Source organism: Delphinus delphis, chromosome 11, assembly GCF_949987515.2.
Source record: "Delphinus delphis chromosome 11, mDelDel1.2, whole genome shotgun sequence".
NCBI lineage: Eukaryota > Metazoa > Chordata > Mammalia > Artiodactyla > Delphinidae > Delphinus > Delphinus delphis.
Genome location: NC_082693.1, coordinates 14,919,656 through 14,931,819, shown reverse-complemented (window position 1 = coordinate 14,931,819; position 12,164 = coordinate 14,919,656). Strand labels below are relative to the sequence as shown.

At 37.7% G+C, this 12,164-nt stretch overlaps 1 protein-coding gene across 5 annotated transcripts in view; it reads right to left on the bottom strand.

The window, feature by feature from the left end:
- PIK3C2G (phosphatidylinositol-4-phosphate 3-kinase catalytic subunit type 2 gamma) overlaps window positions 1-12,164 on the bottom strand; it is a 373,466-nt gene that overhangs the window by 202,226 nt on the left and 159,076 nt on the right. For all 5 annotated transcript variants that reach the window (XM_069541180.1, XM_060024362.1, XM_060024360.1 and 2 more), the window contains one exon: window positions 4,829-4,923. In XM_069541180.1, coding sequence (XP_069397281.1) covers window positions 4,829-4,923 — 95 coding nt within the window. The remainder of the gene's footprint in view (window positions 1-4,828; window positions 4,924-12,164) is intronic.

Genomic DNA, 12,164 nt, shown 5'->3' with positions numbered 1-12,164 from the left:
AAAATTCAAGATAAGTTTAGATTGTTGAGAAAATGAATGGGCAGATTTTGCAACATCTCAATTTTATGCATAGTATATTAAAGCTCATGTAGTCCTTTAATACCATGAGCCACCTTGGAAAGTCCTCGTGATCCCAGAGACACCATGGCCTTAATTCACTCCATGGTTCTCCCAACTGGTCCAGCAGACATTGCACCAGCTTGTTTTTCATGCCTTAATTCCTGACTCAGGTTAGTCCCTGACTTCTGCTCACATTCTCCCTCCAATCCAGTTTTTTTTTTTTTTTTTTTTGCGGTACGCGGGTCTCTCACTGTTGTGGCCTCTCCCGTTGCGGAGCACGGGCTCCGGATGCACAGGCTCAGCGGCCATGGCTCATGGGCCCAGCTGCTCCACGGCATGTGGGATCTTCCCAGACTGGGGCACGAACCTGTGTCCCCTGCATTGGCAGGCGGACTCTCAACCACTGCGCTACCAGGGAAGCCCCCTCCAATGCAGTTTTGACTTCACTAGTGATATGCATTGCCTTGTACCTGACTGGGCCAATGTCCTGACATCGTTCTAGTCGTGCCAAATCTGTTTGGCATCAAGACACACTGACTGCTCAAACAGCCCTCTTATGTCACAAGTCTGCATGTACCCAGTTGGGCAACTTTGTCCTATTCATTCATTCAGTAAAAATTTATTTAATATTTATCAAGTGCCAAGTACTGCCCTAGGTCTTTGTGCTATATCAGTGAATAAAACAGAAAAAAATTGCTGCACTTAGAGAGTTTGCAAGTGTGTGTTTCATCTCAGGTTAACCCCACACTTTGAAGGGAATGCTTTCAGAGTTTTGTAGGATAGGCCTTAAAAAACAATTTATACAGATTTCGATTCAAAATGGTTCTCTTGGAGCTCATTCAATCAAACTAGTATTAGGAGTATGAAAGACTGCAATACTGCTGTTCCATTTGTGACACATCCCTAGCATACTGATGCTCCGATTTTTAAAAACACATATTTCAATTCTTTTTCTTCAATAAAGAAATGCTTATCTTAGGTAAGCTTCCCTAGAACACACTATGAGACAGGAATTAAGGTGTATGTGATTTACTGAAGGAGTGCTCTTTAGGAAAGAAACCTTTAAGGAAGTAAGAGAAGCATTGTAGGGGAGGGGAAGGAGTTAACCAAGAGGTCATCTAGCTTTGATTCATCCCTGGGGAGGTTCTGGAATGTAAATTGTACCTTAAAGATTTCCCACTTCCCAGACCAGGTAGCTATGTTAGCAGAGAACAACTCTCCAGAGAAGAGGCAGTTGTCAGTTGGCAGTCAATATTCACTGAAACTGCAAGATGGGTCCACCAGCCAGGTAAAGGGGATTTGGCTAGAGCACTAACAGTGCCTTTGAGAATGCACTGAATTCCAAGCATGTGAAAATATTGACAGCCTTAGAGAAATTTCTATGGTTTCGTGATTTTAAAAACATTTTTTTCAGCACCTCTTGAGTTCCAGACATTGGTGTGATTAGTATGCTGATGAGTATGACATGATTGCTCTCATTAGCCACTATATGGACCAGGAGTGGACGCAGACAGGGAATAGAAGTGTTAAGGTTGTGTGACACGACATCTGCTGAGTCATGTAGAGTATACTCTGGGATACAACATGGGAGCAATACTCAATCAGCCCTGGACAGTGGCTGGGGAGAGGGTCAAGGAAAGCTTCCTGCATGATGTGACATCAGAGCCAATCTAGTCAGAGACCTTCATAAAGTCCTTTCCTTGCTGTATATTTCCTGTGGCTGCCATAACAAATTAATACTAACTGATGGCTTAAACAATAGAAATTAATCTCACAGTTCGGGACACCAGAAGTTTGAAATCAAGATAGGTTGTACTCCCTTTCAAGGCTCTAGGGGAAAATCCTTCCTTGCCTCTTCCAGCTTCTGGTGACCCTGGACAATCCTTGGCTCTGGGCTGTATTGACTCCATCTCCACATGGCCTTTTCTGTTTGTGTGCATCTTCTCCTCTGTCTCTTATAAGGACACTTGTCATTGGATTTAGGACCCACCCTGATAATAAAGGATGATTTAATCTCAAGATTTTAAATTTAATTACATCTTCAAATACCCTTTTTCCGAATAAGGTCTTAGTTACAGGTTCCTGGAGTTAAGATGTAGGTATATCTTTTGGGGAGCCCCATTCAACCCAATATCTCACTACCAGCTAGTGACAGCTGTTTGTTTCTTATTCAAAACGGAAAGGGGCACTGAGTTTAAGTTTCTAAAATTGTTATATGATGGGCGAGGGGCCTCCTAGTTATGAACTCCAAATGCTACTGTACTCATTTACAGTCACCTTTTAGGGTGCAAATTGTGATTGAAAGCTTTTAAACCTTCCCAATCCAAAGCTTATTGTTAACTCCCTTTTCATGAAAAATAGGGGATACTCATCCTATATCACCCTTCCAACAGTAACTCCAAGTCAATTTCCCTTTTCAGGAAGGCTACCCACAGTGATGGCAAGTAGTCAAGATGGTTTCTGTGCAAGCCGGTTTATTCATAACTCAGTATCTGATGAGGCAACATTCTGATCAGTGGCAGTGACAGGTGGAAGCAGTGGATGCAGGGAGAGCTATTTAGGAGGTATAGGATTATAGGGCTTGGTAAACAACTGGGCATATTCGTGAGAAATGGGGAAGATCCAGAAAAGCCTCCAAGACCTGAGTGAGCAGGGTAAGTTGCTGCGTTCAGTGTTGAACATGCTGAATATGAGGAAGCAGGAGCTCACCCGAGTGGAGAAAAATCATTAAACTGATGTCTGATGGATCTCTATCTTTTTTTAAAATTACAGGGTATTGGCTTTTGTTGTTGTTGTTTTGTTTTTTAAGGAAAGATATATTGAGAATATTTTTAAGTGTATCATGCAGGGTCTGAGCTGCATCTCTAAAGTTTTAATTCAATATTCTACACACAAAAATTCAATATTCTACAAACAAATGTCCCCTAAATATGATGCTATGCACCAGCAGCTATTATTTTTTAACTCCAAGATATATTCTAAATATATGTAATGCTCTTTGATGCTTAGGATATTTTGCCTGATTCTTAATTTTTATTTAAGTTTTAAAAGAATGTGGGTAATTAAATACTTCCCTCCACGTTTTCCTTTTCCTTTTCCATATTTTCACAAATTAAGCATTCAGAAACAAGCAGTCCATTTATAACTTATATTCTTTTCTAGCCCTTCTAACTTACTCTCTTAAATCAGTGAGAAGAGAAATGGGCTTTGTTATTGGTTTTTCTCTTTTTTATAAGGGTGAGAACCCTACTTAGAAAGTCTTTGCTCCTAACTTCTTTGGAAACAGTGACATTATTGTATTTATTGTGAATCTGCAAATATGACATTGATTGACAACTTTGCACTCATTGCTGTCTTTCAAATTACTCCACTTTTCACACCCTCTTAGCAGATGAAGAACTTACTAAGGTGGCTCTAGAATTAGTATTATAACAATCAATGTGTTAGGATAAGTCCTTAATATTTTATTCTATTTTTTTTAAATTATCTTTCTATATGCTTTTTTACTTTATATATTTTATATTATGTTTTGGTTCAAATATTTTATATCAAGATTGTTAGGTGGTCATGTTATTTTTTAATATGCCTTCATTTGAATAAACATGTTAAAAAAATGAAAAGTGAAAAAAAGTGAAGTTTTAAGGGAAATAAACATTGGGGTTAATGGAGTTCTAGCTTTATTATGACAGTGAAACACCAACAAGTGTATCCACTTAACTTCCCACCAAAGTAGCTGATCGAAAAATGGTAGGAAATAAGACTCAATTCAGAGCTGGATAAGAGTCTATTTAGTGAAAGGCCCACTGTTTGCCAATATATCTGATGCCTAATTATACTGACATACTAGAGGAAAATGCCCTAGCATTTCTATTAGGAATTTGAAATGAAATTCAGCAGCAAGTCAAATATTAGTGCTTGACAATTCCTTGTATTTCTATTTTGCTATGAAATCCTTGAGTCATTTTCATGGGAAGAGTGATGTCAACACGAGTAATGTTTTTTGAAGCAGAAAAACATGATATTCAAAAATGATATTGACTTCCTTTTTTTCTTATTAAAGTTCTCCACTAGCAATTGAAGCCAATAAATGATGCTTGTTATACATATGTGAGGACAAAGGATAGATTCAATTTCATCCTTAGGTCACTGACATCTGTAATTGCTAAAATTTTTGTGTGAATTTACAATGTTATAATAAAAGTAGGGAGAACAGCATCCAAAGAATAGCTTGTTCAGTAGGATCAGGAGCAGGTTATGATGAGGAATTCTGGTATCTCTTAAATAAGTCTGACTTCTCCACTAATAATATTCAAAATTTATGCTTTGGGAAAAGTTTAGTGCTGTAGGAATTTTTAACTTAAAGAGCACATATTGGTCTTTAGACCCCACTGTTTATAACTAATATTGTACAGAAATTTCTTTTAAAGCATACATTCTTCCAAAACATACACAGTCTTATAACTAGATTTTATATTGAAATATTAAGCAAGTAGACGTGATCACACGTAGACCTTGTGATTTAAAGCTATAGGAAAGGTATCATCCAGATTTAAAATTCTGGTTGGTTTAAAGAGCAGCAATGGTACGAAAGGAAGATTTTGAAGATGATAACAGTTAAATTATACTCATAAACAAAAATAACCTTGACAAAGACTCAAATTTGGCTGAATTTTAAGTGGAAGTTTGTATCAATTACAAGGGACAGCTGCTCCACAGAGAAAAGTTGACAATAAAAAAAGGTATTCTAACCTATTTTGGTTAATCTTACCAGTGAAGACGATGGGCAATCTGGATGCTTTGCAGTGAGCGGTGTAACAGAAGTTGCACTAGAGGACTTTCAAGGTTCCATTCAAACTTGACAGCCTGAAATAAGAGATACAATTAGTTTCCTTTTTTTTTTTCCTCAGTAACAAAATTATAGCAAATACAAAGGGATCTAAGAGTCTTGAGAAAGACAGGGAAAACAGCATCAATGTTTTAACAAAATGTTTATATTTGATAGCTTTATTAGCTGGTGTATAGCTAATAACAGAGCATACACACAACACACAATTGGGGGTGTGTAGTCTGCTTCCTTTCCTTATTTTTGCTTTAGTATCACAGGATAATAAATAGGAGCAGGTTGTTGGTGGAGTTCAACCATGCCTAGGAAGAGAATCTTGGCACAAAAAATAATATCATGAACAGTGTCTTGGATATAAAAATGGCATTATTAAGCAGTAGATGTTTCCCTTCTTTTGGAGATGAAATTAATACACACTCAAAGCCTTAACTGAAATCACCAACTGAGTATTAATCTGAAGGCTTTGAAGCTTTCCTTATAGGTTTCAAAGCTGACTGTTCCCACCATAATTCACCCATCCCCAAATCTCCCATGCCTTCATCTGCACTGGGAACAACTTTCTAATGTTTTCTAGTATACCCAACCTGGTGGGAAACACAATCATCAAAAGCAACCTTTGATCTCCTTTGGGACCTAATTCAGACCTCCACCCACACTCTATAGGGACTTCACCATCGGCAGTCAGTAAGTATCTGGGCCCCCATCATCTCAGGAATCTGAATAAGTTGTGAAAATGAAAGTCAGGTTTTCTTCCTATCTTCCTAAAAATGCTTATTCCTGCTTGAGAAGCAAAGCTTCTATGGTTTGTTGCCCAGTAAGCCATTTAAGTCTCTCTCTCTCTCTCTCTCTCTCTCTCTCTCTCTCTCTCTCTCTCTCACACACACACACACACACACACACACACACACACACACAGAGTTTAAGCCAGGTTTTATATCACAGTATAGACAGCAGAAAAAAGTGGGTACAACATTCATTTAACGCACACCTGAAGAAACACCTCAGTATGCTAACCATCCTCAAGGATGGGAACATTTATGAATTCCCAAATGAGAATGTCAAAGATGATTTCAGAAAATTTGCATAATCTCTGAATGTTGTCTGAATATATAAAGACCATAATGTGTGTTGTCTTAAACTGCAGTTGTGGGCTTCTTTAATTTACATGCTAATACTGGACTGACTAGACCATGGGTTGTGTTCATGCCCTTATAGTGAACATATCCTATGAGCATATGACCAGGAGAGATGTCTCAGAATTTACTTCCGTGCTTGTCTTTTAGCTTTCTTTTCAGATTTCCCTGTGATTTCTTTCTGAACCCAGTAACTACTTATTGATCTTGAATTGCCATCCTTGCTTCCAAACTCCCTGCTCACCCTGTCTACTGCTACAATTTCCACCTGCATCCTGCCTCATCATCTAGGAGGTAGGCAATATTTTTGGTGCATACTGCATTATTTTGAACTCTCTTCTTGAAACCTACCTGCATTGTTACAGCTTGTGGTTTGCAGTACCTCTGGGTCTGTATCTTATTTGATTTCTAGCTATAAGCCATACATTCTGTTTTCATTATGGTCTTAAAGTCCATTCTTATTGCTCTTTAATATAGCCTGTTTAATTCTAATAAAAGAATGCATAACAAAAATAACATGATTCCAGAAAATAATCAGCAGGGTAGGATTTGATTATGTCTTGGAAAGTATTTTTTTAACATCTTTATTGGAGTATAATTGCTTTACAATGGTGTATTAGTTTTTGCTTTATAACAAAGTGAATCAACTATACATATACATATATACCCATATCTCCTCCCTCATGCGTCTCCCTCCCACCCTCCTTATCCCACCCCTCTAGGTGATCACAAAGCACTGAGCTGATCTCCCTGTGCTATGCGGCTGATTCCCACTAGCTATCTATTTTATATTTGGTAGTATGTATAAGTCCATGTCACCCTCTCACTTCGTCCCAGCTTCCCCTTCCCCTTCCCCTTCCCCTGTCCTCAAGTCCATTCTCTACGTCTTTACTGCTGTCCTGTCACTAGGTTCATCAGACCTTTTTTTTTTTTTTTTTAGATTCCATATATATGTGTTAGCATATGGTATTTGTTTTTCTCTTTCTGTCTTACTTCACTCTGTACAACAGACTCTAGGTCCATCCTCACTACAAACAACTCAATTTTGTTTCTTTTTATGGCTGAGAAACATTCCATTGTATATATGTGCCACACCTTCTTTATCCATTCATCTGTCGATTGACACTAGGTTGCTTCCATGTCGTGGCTACTGTGAACAGAGCTGCAGTGAACATTGTGGTACATAACTCTTTTAGAATTCTGGTTTTCTCAGGGTATATGCCCAGTAGTGGGATTGCTGAGTCGTATGGTGGTTCTATTTTTAGTTTTTTAAGGAACCTCCATACTGTCCTCCATAGTGGCTGTATCAACTTACATTCCCACCAACAGTGAATAGGGTTCTCTTTTCTCCACACCCTCCCAGGCATTTATCGTTTGTAGATTTTTTGATGATGGCCATTCTGATTGGTGTGAGATGATACCTCATTGTAGTTTTGATTTGCATTTCTCTAATGATTAGTGATGCTGAGCATTCTTTCATGTGTGTGTTGGCAATCTGTACGTCTTCTTTGGAGAAATGTCTGTTTGGGTCTTCTGCCCATGTTTGGATTAGGTTGTTTGTTTTTTTGATATTGAGCTGCATGAGCTGCTTGTAAATTTTGGAGATTAATCCTTTGTCAGTTGCTTCAACGCAAATATTTTTTCCCATGCTGAGGGTTGTCTTTTCGTTTCATTTACGGTTTCCTTTCCTGTGCAAAAGATTTTAAGTTTCATTAGGTCCCATTTATTTATTTTTGTTTTTATTTCCATTTCTCTGGGAGATGGGTCAAAAAGGATCTTGCTGTGATTTATGTCATAGAGTGTTCTGCCTCTGTTTTCCTCTAAGAGTTTTATTGTGTCTGGACTTACATTTAGGTCTTTAATCCATTTTGAGTTTATTTTTGTGTATGGTGTTAGGGAGTGATCTAATTTCATTCTTTTATATGTAGCTGTCCAGTTTTCCCAGCACCACTTATTGAAGAGGCAATCTTTTCTCCATTGTATATTCTTGCCTCCTTTATCAAAGGTAAGCTGACCACATGTGCGTGGGTATATCTCTGGGCTTTCTATCCTGTTCCATTGACCTATATTTCTGTTTTTGTGCCAGTACCATACTGTCTTGATTACTGCAGCTTTTTGTATAGTCTGAAGTCCAGAAGCCTGATTCCTCCAGCTCCGTTTTTCTTTCACAAGATTGCTTTGGCTATGTGGGGTTTTTGGTGTTTCCACGCAAATTGTGAAATTCTTTGTTCTAGTTATGTGAAAAATTCCATTGGTAGTTTGATAGGGATTGCATTGAATCTGTAGATTACTTGGGTAGTGGAGTAATTTTCACAATGTTGATTCTTCCAATCCAAAAACATGGTATGTCTCTCCATCTCTTTGTATCACCTTTAATATCTGTCATCAGTGTCTTATAGTTTTCTGCATACAGGTCTTTTGTCTCCTTAGGTAGGTTTATTCCTAGGCATTTTATTATTTTTGTTGCAATGGTAAATGGGAGTGATTCCTTAATTTCTCTTTCAGAGTTTTCATCATTAGGGTACAGGAATGCAAGAGATTTCTGTGCATTTTGTTTCCTGCTACTTTACAAAATTCATTGATTAGCTCTAGTAGGTTTCTGGTAGAGTGTTTAGGACTCTCTATGTATAGTATCAAGTCATCTGCAAACAGTGATAGTTTTACTTCTTTTCCGATTTGGATTCCTTTATTTCTTTTTCTTCTCTGATGGCTGTGGCTAAAACTTCCAAAACTATGTTGAATAAGAGTGGTGAGAGTGGGCAACCTTGTCTTGTTCCTGATCTTTGTGAAAATGGTTTCAGTTTTTCACCATTGAGAATGATGTTGGCTATCAGTTTGTAATATATGGCCTTTATTGTGTTGAGGTAAATTCCCTCTATATCTACACTCTGGAGGGTTTTTATCATAAAGGGTGTTGAATTTTGTCAAAAGCTTTTTCTTCATCTATTGAGATGATCATATGATCTTTCTCCTTCAATTTGTTAATATGGTGTATCACATTTATTGATTTGCATATATTGAAGAATTCTTGCATTCCTGGGATAAACTCCAATTGATCATGGTGTGTGATGCTTTTAATGTGCTGTTGGATTCTGTTTGCTAGTATTTTGTTGAGGATTTTTGCATCTATGTTCATCAGTGATATTGGCCTGTAGTTTTCTTTCTTTGTGACATCCTTGTCTGGTTTTGGTATCAGGGTGATGGTGGCCTCGTAGAATGAGTTTGGAGTGTTCCTCCCTCTGCTATACTTTGGAAGAGTTTGAGAAGGATAGGTGTTAGCTGTTCTCTAAATGTTTGATAGAATTCACTTATGAAGCCATCTGGTCCTGGGCTTTTGTTTGTTGGAAGATTTTTACTCACAGTCTCAATTTCAGTGCTTGTGATTGGTCTATTTATATTTTCTATTTCTTCCTGGTTCAGTCTCAGAAGGTTGTGCTTTTCTAAGAATTTGTCCATTATTTCCAGGTTGTCCATTTTATTGGCATATAGTTGCTTATAGTAATCTCTCATGATCCTTTGTATTTCTGCAGTGTCAGTTGTTACTTCTCCTTTTTCATTTCTAATTCTGTTGATTTGAGTCTTCTCCTTTTTATTCTTGATGAGTCTGGCTAATAGTTTTTCAATTTCAATTATCTTCTCAAAGAACCAGCTTTTAGTTTTATTGATCTTTGCTATTGTTTCCTTCATTTCTTTATCATTTCTTTCTGACCTGATCTTTATGATTTCTTTCCTTCTGCTAACTTTGCGGTTTTTTTCTTCTTCTTTCTCTAATTGCTTTAGGTGTAAGGTTAGCTTGTTTATTTGAGATGTTTCTTGTTTCTTGAGGTATGACTGTATTGCTATAAACTTCCCTCTTAGAACTGCTTTTGCTGCATCCCATAGGTTTGGTGTCATCGTGTTTTCATTGTCATTTGTTTCTGGGTATTTTATGATTTCCTCTTAGGTTTGTTCAATGATCTCTTGGTTATTAAGTAGTGTATTGTTTGGCCTCCATGTGTTGGTAATTTTTATAGATTTTTTTTTCCTGTAATTGATATCTAGTCTCATAGCGTTGTGGTCAGAAAAGATACTTGATACGATTTCAATTTTCTTAAACTTACCAAGGTTTGATTTGTGACCCAAGATATGATCTATCCTGGAGACTGTTCCATGAGCACTTGAGAAAAAAGTGTACTCTGTCGTTTTGAGATGGAATGTCCTATAAATATCAATTAATTCCATCTTGTTAAGTGTATCATTTAAAGCTTGTGTTTCCTTTTTTATGTTCATTTTGGATGATCTCTTCATTGGTGAAAGTTGGGTGTTAAAGCCCCCTACTAGTATTGTGTTACTGTCGATTTCCCCTTTTATGGCTGTTAGCATTTGACTTAGGTATTGAGGTGCTCCTATGTTGGGTGCATAAATATTTACAGTTGTTATATCTTCTTCTTGGATTGATCCTTTGATCATTATGTAGAGTCCCTCTTTGTCTCTTGTAATAGCCTTTATTTTAAAGCCTATTTTGTTTGGTATGAGAATTGCTACTCCAGCTTTCTTTGGTTTCCATTGGCATGGAATATCTTTTTCCATTCCTCACTTTCAGTCTGTTTGTGTCCCTAGGTGTTCAGTGTGTCTCTTGTAGACAGCATAAATATGGGTCTTGTTTTTGTATCCATTCAGCCAGTCTGTGTCTTTTGGTTGGAGCATTTTATCCATTTACATTTAAGGTAATTATTGATATGTATTTTCCTATTACCATTATCATAATTGTTTTAGGTTTTTTATTGTAGATCTTTTCCTTCTCTTGTGTTTCTTGACTAGAGAAGTTCCTTTAGCATTTGTTGTAAAGCTGGTGTGGTGGTATGAATTCTCTTAGCTTTTGCTTCTCTGTAAAGGTTTTAATTTCTCTATCAAATCTGAATGAGATCCTTGCTGGGAGAGTAATCTTGGTTGTAGGTTTTTCCCTTTCATCACTTTAAATATTTCCTGCCACTCCATTCTGGCTTGAAGAGTTTCTCCTGAAAGACCAACTGTTAACCTTATGTGGATTCCCTTGTATGTCATTTGTTGTTTTTCCCTTGCTGCTTTTGCTTTTAATATTTTTTCTTTGCATTTAATTTTTTTTTTTTTTTTTGCGGTACATGGGACTCTCACTGTTGTGGCCTCTCCCGTTGTGGAGTACAGGCTCCGAACGCACAGGCGCAGTGGCCATGGCTCACAGGCCCAGCCACTCCGCGGCATGTGGGATCTTCCCAGACCGGGGCATGAACCCGTGTCCTCTGCATCGGCAGGCAGACTCTCAACCACTGCACCACCAGGGAAGAGGGGAGCCCCTGCATTTAATTTTTGATAGTGTAATTAATATGTGTCTTGGCATGTTTCTCCTTGGATTTATCCTGTATGGGACTCTGTGCTCCCTGGACTTGATTAATTATTTCCTTTCCATATTAGGGAATTTTTCAACTGTAATCTCTTCAAATATTTTCTCAGTCCCTTTCTTTTTCTCTTCTGCTTCTGGGACCCCTATACTTGGAATGTTCATGTGTTTAATGTTGTCCCAGAAGTCTCTGAGACTGTCCTCAATTCTTTTCATTCTTTTTTCTTTATTCTGCTCTGCAGTAGTTATTTCCACTATTTCATCTTCCCAGTCACTTATCTGTTCTTCTGCCTCAGTTATTCTTCTATTGATTCCTTCTAGAGAACTTTTAATTTCATTTATTGTGTTGTTCATCATTGTTTGTTTTCTCTTTAGTTGTTATAGGTCCTTGTTAAATGTTTCTTGTATTTTCTCCATTCTATTTCCAAGATTTTGGATCATCTTTACTATCATTATTCTGAATTCTTTTTCACATAGACTGCATATTTGCTCTTCATTTGTTTGGTCTGGAGGGTTTTTACCTTGCTCCTTCATCTGCTGTGTGTTTCTCTATCTTGTCATTGTGCTTAACTTACTGTGTTTGGGGTCTCCTTTTCAGAGGCTGCAGGTCTGTAGTTCCCCTTGTTTTTGATATCTGTCCCCAGTGGCTAAGGTTGGTTCAGTGGATCATATAGGCTTCCTGGTGGAGGGGACTAGTGCCTGTGTTCTGGTGGATGAGGCTGGATCTTGTCTTTCTGGTGGGCAGGCTTGCATCCGATGGTGTGTTTTGGGG